The 13,444-nt window shown below is 36.9% G+C and overlaps 1 protein-coding gene across 7 annotated transcripts in view; it reads right to left on the bottom strand.

The window, feature by feature from the left end:
- slc8a1b (solute carrier family 8 member 1b) overlaps positions 1-13,444 on the bottom strand; it is a 90,460-nt gene that overhangs the window by 9,818 nt on the left and 67,198 nt on the right. For 6 of the 7 annotated variants that reach the window (XM_026285592.1, XM_026285593.1, XM_026285594.1 and 3 more), the window contains exons 3-6: positions 11,712-11,824; positions 6,450-6,595; positions 4,962-5,061; positions 422-697 (exon numbers count right to left, since the gene is read on the bottom strand). In XM_026285592.1, coding sequence (XP_026141377.1) covers positions 422-697; positions 4,962-5,061; positions 6,450-6,595; positions 11,712-11,824 — 635 coding nt within the window. Of the gene's footprint in view, positions 1-421; positions 698-4,961; positions 5,062-6,449; positions 6,596-11,711; positions 11,825-12,060; positions 12,168-13,444 lie in introns of all 7 variants that reach the window. The other variant, XM_026285596.1, reaches the window with a different exon arrangement.

The following is a 13,444-nucleotide window of genomic DNA, read 5'->3' on the forward strand; positions in this document are numbered from 1 at the left end:
AGGACGGCATTAGAGAGAGAGAGAGGGGAATGCTTCTGCGTCCTGCTCTCTCAGCGTTTTCTCTATGAGCAGTCCAGTGTGTCTGGAATACTAAACATGGGGAACATGCATTGCTCTTCCAGTGTGTGTATGTGTTCTGTACATGAACATAGCTGTGTGTGTGTGTCTCCTGTTTTAAATAACAGTTATCCTGACTGATGGAGGTAATATATGGAGGTGCAATGTAGCAAGGAGCTTTACTGTGCATAATTATATGATATATCATAATCATAGCCTTGCACGTATGCACACACACACACACACACACACACACACAAGTGCTGGGACATCCTCATTTTATGATAAATGACTATATGTTAACACAAACATGGGTGGCTAAAACACAAAAATCGGAGGCGCATATGATTTTTTTCTCTCTCACCTGGCACTGAAGTTCCCAGCGCTACGAACACCACCGCTGTGACAGAGTCCTTGAGTCCGATGGTGCAGCCGAAGTGGGATGCCAGGTCTCCAATGAAAGCCGTCAGAACGCCAATCATAATGATTGACACCACGAAACACGCCCACCCGTTCCAGTAGTCAGTGGGCGGGACAAAGGCAAAGAGAACTTTCCAGAAGACAGTGAGGAAATGCATGACATAATCGAAGCAGGAGGGGAGCTTCTCCTCTCCGCATTCTTCTTCATCATCATCCTCACCTGCAAGAAGGTAATGAGAAATAATTAAATATGACTTTATAGAAGGTTAATAATCCCCTAAGTGCTGAAATATGGCACATGACTCATCCACATGACTCCACATGACCCCTATCAATCACCCAGAACTTCAGCATCCTATCAACTGCAAGCTGCATCAAGTGCACCTAAAATACATCAGAGAGTTTTCCACAGTTTTTTCAGAAAATATAAAAAACTTATATATTGTACTTTAAAGACACACACCAGGTCAGCTGTCGTGGCAGTATAGCTGAAACCTTCACATAGACACACAAAGCCTTTATCGATATGTACAGCACACAGCGTGTGTGTGTGTGTGTGTGTGTTCAGGAAGGTTGTGATCTGTTTGATATTCTGTTGGTGCTGCGTTTCCTTGAGAGCGTAAAGAGAGCAGCTTCCAGACGCCCAACAGTGCTATCTGACAGGTATGGCTGTTCCTTTAAAGTGTGATTAGATGCTACAGGATGTTCAGAAACCTCGCCAGTATTCACAGCAGCACCTGAAGTCTCTGGCTGGGGATTCAGACATTGTTTCACTTAGACATTCATTCTGATCACGGGCAGAAACCTGATTGCGCACTGTGATTAAAAGGATTACGGATAAAGTAGATGCTTAGGCTAGAACATTCACAAAACACTCACACTGATCTGTATCAGAAACTAATTTAAAAAGATTTAAAGAAGACTGAATCATTATGAGTCGCTATTGAAGATTCAGACAGAAATGTGAGCTGATACGAGTGTATGTGTTTATGCCTGTGTATATGTTTATTTCATCACAGCTCAGGAGTATTTGAAGGTCACGATGATGTTTGCTGTCACACTGCAACACGTGTGTAAATATGCACACATCTGTGCTACAGAGACAGAGAAGGTCAACGTGATGCTTTATGTGCCGTCCATCAGTGTGTCTGAAGGGAGTAAACGCATCGGTTTGCTTTCAGACCATAGTCAGCAGACATAAATACACAATTGACAATGCAATTAAAAATTTTAAACAAAATCAATTGACTTGAGAAGCAAAATTGTGTAACATACTGTTCTATCTAAATATAGTTTATAAAGACTGACCTTTACAGATTTCTTTACAGATTATTATTATTATTATTTACTAGGGGTGTAACGATACGCGTATTCGTATTGAACCGTTCGGTACAACGCTTTCGGTTCGGTACGCGGTACGCATTATGTATACCGAACGGTTCGTTGGAGTAATTAATTATATTTGAAAAAAAAAAAAAAAAAAGAGAGAGATAGAAATATAATGATATGCTTTCAACAAGGTAGCCCAATAACCCAAACAACGTAACAGGCAACGCCCCTGACACTCCCGAAGAAGAAAAAAACACCATCTTATATGTTTATGTTAGGCTACTCAGCAGGCGCTCGCTCACTCAGTACGCGCTGAAGGCTCATGAAAAATAGCCAATGCGTTTAACAGACTAGAAATGAGAAGATCCCCCAATAACCAACAGGTCTGGTGTTTGGGTGCACTTTGGATTCCCTTTAAGCTATAATGGTGATGGCAAGAGAGTGGTGGATAAAAAAACAACGGTATGTCGCATCTGCAACATGACAGGGTACACCAGCGGGAATACAAAAAAAAAAAAAAAAAAAAAAAAAAAACACCAGCTGGAATATCTGGGATATATGCGTCAGTACTATCTGGGAAAAGACGAAAAAAAGGAGAAACATGCACGCAGCAAACTATCCCTGCAGCATTTAGACACTATAGCTTACAGGGAATCCAACCCAAACACCAGACCTGTTGGTTATTTTAGGATCTTATATTTCTGGTCTGTTAAATGCATTAGACATTTTGCAACGAGCCTTCAGCGCGTGCTGAGTGAGCGAGCGCCTTAGGGGCCGTTCACATATCGCTCCTAAAAACGCGTGGAAAACGCTAAGCGCGTCTTTCTCCTCCTTTCCAAAGCGCTCGGGCAGAAGCGCTCATGAGGCGTCTGTCTTTGCTAAGCAACAATGACGTGCTCTCTCCATGAGACGCGGAAATTTCAGCGAAGGATAAATGGATTTGCAGCTCTAAAAATCGCTTGCAGTAGCTCTGCTACTAAATTTATTTCAAAATTGCAATCCATATACAACTATGATCAGCTGTTCCTTCATCTTGGCTGAGCTCTCAACCTTGTTACGGGAAAGGATGAAGCTGATTGGTTGGTTCTTGTCACATGACCCGCGGTGCGCTTGCGGCATTCTGAAAAGTTGAGATGTTTTTACATTTTGCTGTATCTAAAACGTATCGAACCGAACCGAACCGTGACATCAGTGTATCGTATCGAACCGAACCGTGAATTTTGTGAACCGTTACACCCCTAATATTTACAAATGTAGATAATGTTTTTTTTTCCCTAAATGAGGACATACTATAGACTTATAATGTAAACTTTTGAAATTATTATTGTTAGTAGACCTATTATTTATATACTAAAATATAGTGTATATTAATAATTTGAATTTTAGTTGAATTGTCTGTGTGTGTGTGTGTAATTTTATAGCTCAGTAGCTAACTTCACTTTTAGCATTAGTAATTTTAGCACTTCAGCTTACTTATTATCCATTTTAAATCTAAAATTTATATTACATTTTATTTCCACTTTATTTAAATTACTGAATTTTTTTTAAACACTTTAGTTAACAACGACTCTGATCTTAACCTTCAAAGATTAATTTAAATGTTTTTGATTATTATAAATTATTTATGAAAAAATTTAATTTATCTTAATTTATCATTTGTCCAATTAAGGACATCCCCAAATGTCTCCGAAAGGAGGTCCGCGTCACATGTACCTTCTGGCGACAATTTTGTGTCTAATCTATAGATAAGTAAACCCCCACACACTCAGTGCTCATGCTGTGTTTACTCTCTCCTTTTCTTTCGATATAAATCATCTCGCTGTGCTGTAGAGTCTGACATTTAGCAAAGCTTTTAAACTTTAAACTCTTCAATTTACTGCCATTAGCTGCAGACCTTTTATGCTTCTTTGTCCCTATCCGTGTACATTTGCGTATGTGTGCATGTGTATATCTGCGTGTCCTGATAAAAAATCATGGTGAAATTTCTGTTCCGTTCTCAGTGGCGGTAGATAAAAAAATTATGAATTTTTCCATTTGTCATCTGTCAATGATGGAAATGATTAATGCATGTTTGATGTTAGGTAGAATGTACAAGCAGCTTTTTTTCCCATAATGAAGGTAAATGGTGACCAGGGGCTACCAAAGTCCAAAAAATGTCTTAACACTACAAATCTGAATGAGATTTGAAGGAAAAGGCTCTCAAGAACAATTCCCACTTAAATCAGATATTTCAGATCATTTTTTGAAAACCTATTTTGAAAACAACCAACATCACTGTAGATACTTTATGAAAAGCCTTGGTCAGTACTGGTGATTACAGGTCAGTTCTGACAGCAGACGTGCAACATACACACACACAACACACACAATGGCTTTTAACCTTGCTTTGCCCCAGAGCACAAATTGGCACACTGAGAAGTGTTCAAGTGTGAATCACTAAGTCACCAACATCTGATCCACACAAACACACACACACACACACACACACAAACACACAAACACACTTACACCGCTAGAGAAGCAGCCTCTATGATCCCCAGTCTCTGTGAGGTCATGCTGCGAGTGCTAATTACTTCAGAAAAAACAAACCCAAAAAATCCCTCTCTCGTTTTTCTCTTTCTCCGCCTCTATCTAATTTCTTTCTCTCCATTGCACAGAGAATGGAGACTCCTTTGTGTAGTCCTAAGAGAGGTGAAGCTGTAAAACTGATTTTGAAACACCGCAGCCACCAGGGGGCGCTTTACAGTGCTTTAGAAATTTCCACATACATTTTCAAACTATAAACGACAGCATCTTGATGCAATGTATATAACCCAGGGATGCCTAATCCTACTCCTGGAGGGCCACTTTCCAGCAGAGTTTAGCTTTAACCTTATTAAACACTTATTAAACATATATAGAAATATCCAGAGCAAGCTGAACTCTACAGGAAGATGGCCCCAAGGAGCAGGATTGGACACCCTTGATAACCCAGTCGAAACAACAGTTAGTAGTATTTAATTAAAAATGTATTTTATAACAGCAATAATAACATAAAAGTCTTGCTGGCACTTCTGGCAACACTTACAAGTGATTAGCACCTCGAACGAGATGTTCTTTTTTAATGAATCACTAATTCAGTCCTCCAAATGTTCCTCACAAACTGAAACACTCACCAGCGCTGACTGTGATGGCCTCGATGAACTGGTCCCTCCAGCTGTTGGTGCCAACCAGAAGAGCCAAGTTTGTCTTTTTGATCAGCTTATCAACTGTGTTCTATAGAGAAACGTGAGAGACGGCACACAAGGAAAATGAATGACTGCTTTATTATATTCCAGTGCATCTTAACAGGAATAAACAAACAGACACACACTTCAGACGTGGTGGACCACAGTTCATCGAGTGCTCCTGACTGCTTCTCTCTGGACTGCCCTGCTGTGAAGTGTGTGTGGGATCGGAGTGTGTGTATGTTTTAGCACAGCAAGTGTGTGAGGGCTAAAGTGCATGCGTGTGTATGTGGATCGTCCTGAAGTGTGTGGAGGAGATTGATGAGATGCCAACGTTTAGACTTCTGCCAGAAACATAGTATCTTGTGTTTCTATAAGCAACAAGAAGGAACCTTTTTCTACAGAAAATCTGTTTTTTTAAATCTAACAACCCAGAGTCATGTTTGTGCAATGCAAATATGAACAAACTTTCGTAACTGAAAGTGATCCTTAATAAATAATAAAAAAAGTACATTTTTAAAGTATATTGCAGTTAATAACTTAATGGGAGCTTATAATTACCATTTGCCATTATAATTGGCTAAACTGGTAAATTTATACTATACACATGGAAATTAATAGTTCATTAAAAAATGAAACATTTTGTCATTATTCACTTAAAGCTGCAGTAGGGAACTTTTGACGCTCTAGCGGTTAATAAACAGAACTGTTTGCGTCTTGCGGAAGAACATCGTAGCCGGAACTACTTCTCTCTGTTTATGTCTATGAAGAATCACAAAGGTACTGGGTTACTCCGCCGCGGTACCCCCGAAGCAATCTAAAATAGTCTGAATATAAACACTTATTATAGGTGTACCCTAGTGATTCAGGACAAGCTAAAAACACGGTTTGGAAAATGGATTCATGGTGTACTCGCTTATTATGTTCATTTTTCTAAATTTTGAACACAAACAAAGTTACGGACCGCAGCTCTGATTGGTTATTTTTTACCGGGAGCGATGGAGTTTCTGCAAATGGCAATAGGACCACTGGGAGGAGCCAGAGGAGCTTGATTTTTTCACAGATTATCTGTCTCATATTTTACTGTCAGGACATAATGACAGGTTTAATAAATATGTAAAAAAATATTTTTTTACAAAAGTTCCCTACAGCACCTTTAAACTTCATGTTGTTACAAACTTGTTTAACTTATTTTTTTCTCAGCGGAACATAACAGATATTTGGAAGAACTGTGTGTGTGTGCAAGCAATGAAAACCAAGAGGGGTGCAAAACAACATTGAACACATTTTTACGGACAAATGTGCATATTACATTCTTCAAAATATCTTCTTTTGTGTTTTACAGGTTTAGCACAGCATGAGGTTAGTATATGTGATGTGAAAGTTGCTTTAATGTGATTATGAATAAATGGGAAATGTGTAGCTAAATTAACACACCTTGAATTCATAAGATTCCTCAATGATAACCTCCAGTTTAGGGTGATCTCCAAGCATTGGCTTCCCCATTTCAGCGATGCGTCGTTCCTCTTCCTCTTCTCCTGTCAGAGGCTCCGCCTCTTCCAGCCCCGCCTCTTTCTCCTCATCTGAAAACAAAAGCTCAGTCAGAGAGTAGAAAACAAACTTGCCAAACCAGCCACCTTATATTTCAAATGATCATCTAGAGCGTGTTTGTGGATCAATGGGCTTCTGTAGATAAAGTGGATTGTGTAAATACATTTCATGAAAATGCTACTGTGAACACAAGAATATGGCGCTTTGGTGGAAATTCCTATAAAAGGTCAAAATCACAGATCTTAGTTGATAAATGTAGAAAATGAGTCCATTTCATGAAACATACTTTTATAATAGAATACACACAGACCACACTATGACCCTGTATATGAGAAATATGTCAGGGGCAAGATTTTTCCTTCATTTCTTTCATGCAGTGAAGCTTCTATTGTCCCAGTGGGATTCTGGGTAAGTAAGTGTGTGATATAAGCAACCCCTGACCATGTGACTGGGTTTAGCCCAATCCATCACCCACATTCACACACACAATGAAATGAGAGGGTCAAAGGAAAGCAGCAGACGCAGACCTAAGGGCAAGGAGGTATGATGAGGTTTGGAAAGGAAAACAATTAGGTTACAGTAGAGACACATGCATACACTGATGTGGACAGACAAAAGGGAAGGCCTGGGAAAGGAGAAAATGAAAATCCTTTGGGCAGCACCATAGTGATTTTAGCGGAAATGTAATTCTTTGAGTCCCATCACATGTATTATCTCTACCACTTTCTCTTTCTGTCTCATTTATTTCATATTTCTTCTCAGTTCACGAGCTCAGCTGGTATAATGGCTACGCCAACAACAGCAATAGCCATAAAACAATGTTATGATGACTACATTCCCAAGCTCAACACTAACATGAGCCTCATAGACAGAAAAGGCTGCATAAACGAATGAAATATCTAATGGAACAAATAAATCTCAAGCCACAAATGAACCCTGAGGCATTGGTGGAGGATTCCAGCTCAGATTGATGGCAGAGCAACTCAGAGTCTCTCTCTCTGTCTTAATACTTTACGTTCATCTTTTCCAGGGTAATCTGTTCATCTGTTAGTTAGACCAAGTTAGTGACAATGTACTCGCACACCACTTGTGTTTTCGGTCCCTCTGGTTGCATTTTATCCACAAAAATGTTGTTTATTTTTGTAAAGGAATCTCTAAATCAAAAACAAGAACTAATGGCCAAACTGTAATGGACCTGTCTGAACAATGATTAAATAGTAATAATTAAATCCAATGAAATAAAATAATTGTTTTTATTTCTTACATGTACTGGGGGTTTGGGACCACTGAGATTTGCAAGCATCACTGAGATGCGAGTGTGATACATCCACAGAAAAAAAGATGCATAGGAAGTAAACTGAAAGACCAACAAAAAATGTGCCACATCTTCAGTGTAATAAAGTAAGGGCAAGTAAAAATTAATTGGTTATATTTTGTTACCGTGATTAGTTTTGGTAATTAAATGAGACGTTGCAGATTTTTTCTATTGTCTGTAGATGTGAAACACAACATGAAGACTGTCTGCGTGTGTAAACTGATATTGATTTAACAGGCTAAAGTTCCCTCTTCCTTGTTTTGTCCTTGAAAACAGAGCTATCATTTTCTATCGAACACTTGGTGCTATACATCTTGAATGAGCAGACACACACACACACACACACACACGCGCACACACACTCACGTAGTCAATCCAGCCATCCGTTCCTTTCATTTTCATCCAACCATCTCTTCAGCTGTCCTTTATATTTCTAGTCTCTTCTTTTCTTTTTTCTTTCATGTTAAACAATCTATTTTCAATTTATTACAGTATGAAGGTTTGGAATCATCCAGAGTATTTTCACATGTCTTACAAGTAAAGCTAATCAAAGGCAACTGGACTTGATTATTCATTATTTTGAAGACGATTCGCCACTCATCTGAGTGTCTTAATCAACTTTTTTGTTAATCACTGATGAAGCTGTATGGATGAGTGGCAAAACATCATCAAAAAATGTATAATCAAATCCAGCTGCATTTGATTTGAACTCTACCCGATGTTCCTCTCTCTTTTGTATTCCAGGTTTTAACCTCTCAATCTCTTTTATAGTTTTTTTATATTAATCATACTAAAACACAGCATTAATCAAAACAACCGAATGTCAAGAAGTAAATCTAAATATGATATAAAACATTTTATACACATCAAAACATTGAGGTGCTGGGAAAAAGAGAGGTTTTTTGTTTCCTGGAAAATAAATGTTTATCTAAATGTGAGATGAAACACACTCGAACAGCCTTGGCTTTCAACACAGGCTTTCAAATCTCGAGCCCGGAGTCTTTTTTAGCTCTCCTAATCTCTCCTCATGATTTACAGCCCAGCATCTGAACTCATTTGCTAGCATGTCTTGACGTTTCCTTTGTGTCTAGTTACAGTATAAGATTATTGGGAAGAAACAAAATTAAACAGTTCACTTTGAAGCTTTCTTTCTCAACCTGCAAGTATCCTGAGCACACCCTATATGGTAAACTAGAAAAAAGACTGCGTAAGAGATGATTATGACAATAAATTAAAGGGTCATATCATTCTTTTGAAAAAAGTGTTTTGTCAATGTGTACAAGCATCAGAGCTCAGAACTCTCAGACACAAGACCATCCAAAATATTGGGGTCAGTAAACATTATGTTTTTTTGTTGTTGTGTTGTTGTTGTTTTTTTTTGAAAGAAATTAAAGGATTAGTTCACTTCCAAAATGAACATTTTCTGAGAATTTTCTAACCCCCATTCATTGAAGATGTTCAGGTCTTACCTTCTTCAGTTCTCCATAAAGTGGATTCAACAGGTTGAAGGTCTAACATGCAGTTTCAATGCAGCTTCATAGAGCTCTAGATGATCCCAGCTGAGTAGTAAGGGTACTATCTAGCAAAACGATTGGTCATTTTCTAAAAAACAAAAAAAAATGTATAATCTCTAACCACACTCATATCGGACGAGATGGTTTTTATTCGTTACTTATTTGACACGATGCACACACACTGACCTCATCAAGCTTTTATTTTGGCACTTCCGGTTATTGGCATTTTGCATATTAGCTAAATATTTAGTTTCAACCGAAACATTTAGATTCAACATTTATATTTAGATTTAACATTTAGCTTTAGCATTTAGATTTAGATTTAACATTTAGATTTAACATTTAGATTTTACATTTAGATTTAGATTTAACATTTAGATTTAGCATTTAGATTTAACATTTAACATTTAGGTGTAACATTTAATATTTATGTTTAACTATTTAAAATATCTCTGAGTTGACAAATATTGTTGTAAATGTGCTAAAAAGTGACCGTCAAAAATTCATACCAGTTTTTTAAACATTGTTTGCAGCAAAATGTGGCAAAATGTTGCTGTTATTTTCAGCATGAGCCGCTTTACAAACGTCGCCCCATACAAATGCTTATCTAGCACTAGCTCTGCAATGTGTGTCCATAACTTTAGGCATTATGTAATCACGCCGGAAAGGCACAAACAAAGCAAACGCGCCAAGACTAAATCAAACACCCTTTTCAAAAAAGGTAAAATAACGATGTTGGATGATTTTGAAGTTGGAGGAGAAAAACAGATGGAGTTCGGTCCTCCTTCTGCCTACGTCATGCGCAAGCTTTTCAATGTGTCTATATAATGTGTGAAGTCGTGGATGCTCATCTTAGAGCTAAAGAAAGAAAATGACCAATCTTTTGCTAAACAAGACACTTATTCCTCAGCTGAGATTTTGTAGAGCCCATTGAAGCTGCACTGAAACCGCAGTTTGGATCTTCAACATGCTGCTCTCCGTTAAAATCCACTATATAGAGACAATTCCTGGAAAGTTTACCTCGGAAACATTCATTTCTTTGCGACTAAAGAAAGAAAGACATGAACATCTCGGATGACATGGGGTGAGTAAATTATCAGCACATTTTTATTACGGATGTGAACTTATCCTTTAATACATTTATTAAGACAATAAAGCCATTTATAATGATTCAGTTTCAAATAAATGCTGTTCTACTGAACTTTCTATTCATCAAAGAATTCTGATAAAAAGTTTCAAAATCATGGTTTCCACAAAATTATTAAGCATATAAAATAATAAAACATTGTAAATATTTAGAATATTAAGAAAAGTTACTTGTCACTGAAAACTGGAGTAATAGATGCTGAAAATTCTGTTTTGCCATCACAGGAATAAATTGTAAAGTTTATGAAAATTAGTGCTGTCAAATGATTAAAATATGTGTGTGCGTTCTGTGTATAAATTTATATGTAAATGAATACATGCATGTGTGTGTAGGTGTGTGTATATATATATATATATATATATATATATATATATATATATATATATATATATATATATATATATACAGTACACATACATATATTATCTAAACAAAAACTTTTGGATGTGATTAATTGCAATTAATCACATTTGACAGCACTTAAACTAGAAATCAATAATCTTAAAATGTAATAATGTTTCACAATATTACAGTTTTTGCTTATTATTTGATCATCAAAATGCAGCTTAGTTTAGGTATATATATCTTTTAAGAACATTATAAATATAAACTGTTAATATGCACATACCAACGCCTTTTATGATACATGTTATTGCTCCCAAACACCAGAAGACAGCTTTACTTTAAAGGGTAACTAAACTAAAGTCTAACTAAAAGACAAGAGCAAGATATGGAGAAGGTCTAGCAAAACGTTCTTCTGATTCTGGCAAGGCTTTTGTAAAAAAAAAAAAAAAAAAAAAAAAAAAATATATATATATATATATATATATATATATATATATATATATATATGATATGCGATAAACGATATGCCCACATGGGTTTTCAACTACCTCTATTTATATTTGCTTTAAGCTCTGTCCACTTCAAAACAGTGTTAACTGTGATAATGTCAGTTTTGGAGCAATAATCCTTGAGAAACATTCAAACAAGTAGAATCTGGCTCCTACTGTATGTGTACGTTATATGTGTTAATGTGCTAAGTTGTGTGTTCAGTCATTAAATTAGTAAGACATTGCACCGACTCCAGGACAGTAAAAGAGAAGGTGAGACTCTGCCCAGAAGAAGAGAAGAGTAAAAAGCAAAGGAGACACTGTGAGCGGGAGAGAAACCTCTGTATACTGTCCATCCTCTCCTTCTCCAAATTGGCGTCTGTAGCTCTACGCAAAAGCTGCACTGCTTATCGTACTCCTCTCGATTGAGAACCCTGACTGATATCGTCTTCCTGCAGAAACAAGACAACAGGAGGGGGGTTGGAATAATGCATGCATGATACACACACACACACACACACAAGCAAGCACACGCGAGGGCCTGGCCGGAGGGCTGTCGATGGTATAGTTTGGCCTGTAGTTGATCTCGATGATGATCCAGAGCAGAGAAGGTTCAGATTGGAGTTTTGTTTAGTGTGTCTGTGTTGTATTTGTATGTCCTCTGCAAGGCTCAGGCCACGCCCCACACCTTTCTTCTCATTGGTCTCTACGAGCTGGGGTTCTCCGATCTCCAGGAAGAAGCTCTTGTTCTTCTCGTATTCTTCGTCATCAATTATCCTGACTTTTATTGTTTTGCTGGAGAGAGAGAGGGGGAGAGAAAGAGAAAGAGGGAGAGGAAGAAAAGAGTGAGGAAAAGACAGGCCCAGGGAAAACGAAGAAAGATAAATGGCATGCAGTCATGCACAGGCAGACCATCAGAATAAGAGGATGATGCAAGAGAGAAAGAAAGAGAGAGAGAGAGAGAGAGAGAGAGAGAGAGAGAGAGAGAGAGCAGCCTCACAAGTCTGACTGTAAATACACATTCACAAACAATGATACAATCTATAGTAGCTCTAATTTTTCTACTCACTCCACAAAATCTATTTATGTTGGGCAGATCCTAATTCATTGCATCAATAAATATTTAGAAGAAACCTCATATACTGTTTTACTACATATATCCTTTCTTGAATAATTATATCATTTCATATTTGTACATATGTTAAATATAAAAGGCTCATTAAATTCATAATTCTAATTACATGATATATTTATTTACTTGATAAGCACCTTTATTTGATAAACAATTCATCAATATATGCTGAGGAAAGGCACCAAATGAATTGATTATTCAAATCATAATGCAGAGGCATTACATTACTGTAGATGAAAGAATTGAATAAGCTTCACAAAGTGCTTTTACGAGTCAATATACTGTTTGTTTCATTTCCATTTCATTAAACATCACCGGCCAACATAATGCATTTTGCAATCCAGTTTGCCAATAAGAATTTTTAATTAATCACACAAATTGAATTTAAATCGACAGCCCTATAATTAAATAAATAAATATTTTGTTAAATACTATATATATATATATATAATACAAGAACTTCCAACAAAATGATGTGATAAAGCATATATATATACATATAATAATACAGTAAATATTCATATATAATCCAGGTAACAGTTATCTAGAGGCCATCATATTATTTACAAAAAGAAAATTCCAAATTCCAGGATTTCATTAATATAAGAATAAAAATAATATTTGCATTGCTTTTGTGGGCTTGTGTATGATTTAAAATCTGTTCTGTTCTAACATGCAATCAGTTTCTTGTGAATTAGTCAGCACTGCATATTTACAAGATTTATAACAGCTTCAGCTTCATGTGCGGATGGACTCCAGTTTAAATGGCCATTCATATAGCTCTGACTCAAGAACTCTCAAGCTTATTCTCACATTTTTTGTTTTACCTAAATTCTGCACATGCAGCCATGTATGCTTGGAGGGAACACTTAATACAAACCTCCATCTCCAAGCTAACAAAATCAACCATCATCAGAACTAGAAACAAAATCCTTCATAC

This window comes from Carassius auratus, chromosome 17, assembly GCF_003368295.1.
Source record: "Carassius auratus strain Wakin chromosome 17, ASM336829v1, whole genome shotgun sequence".
NCBI classification, from domain to species: domain Eukaryota; kingdom Metazoa; phylum Chordata; class Actinopteri; order Cypriniformes; family Cyprinidae; genus Carassius; species Carassius auratus.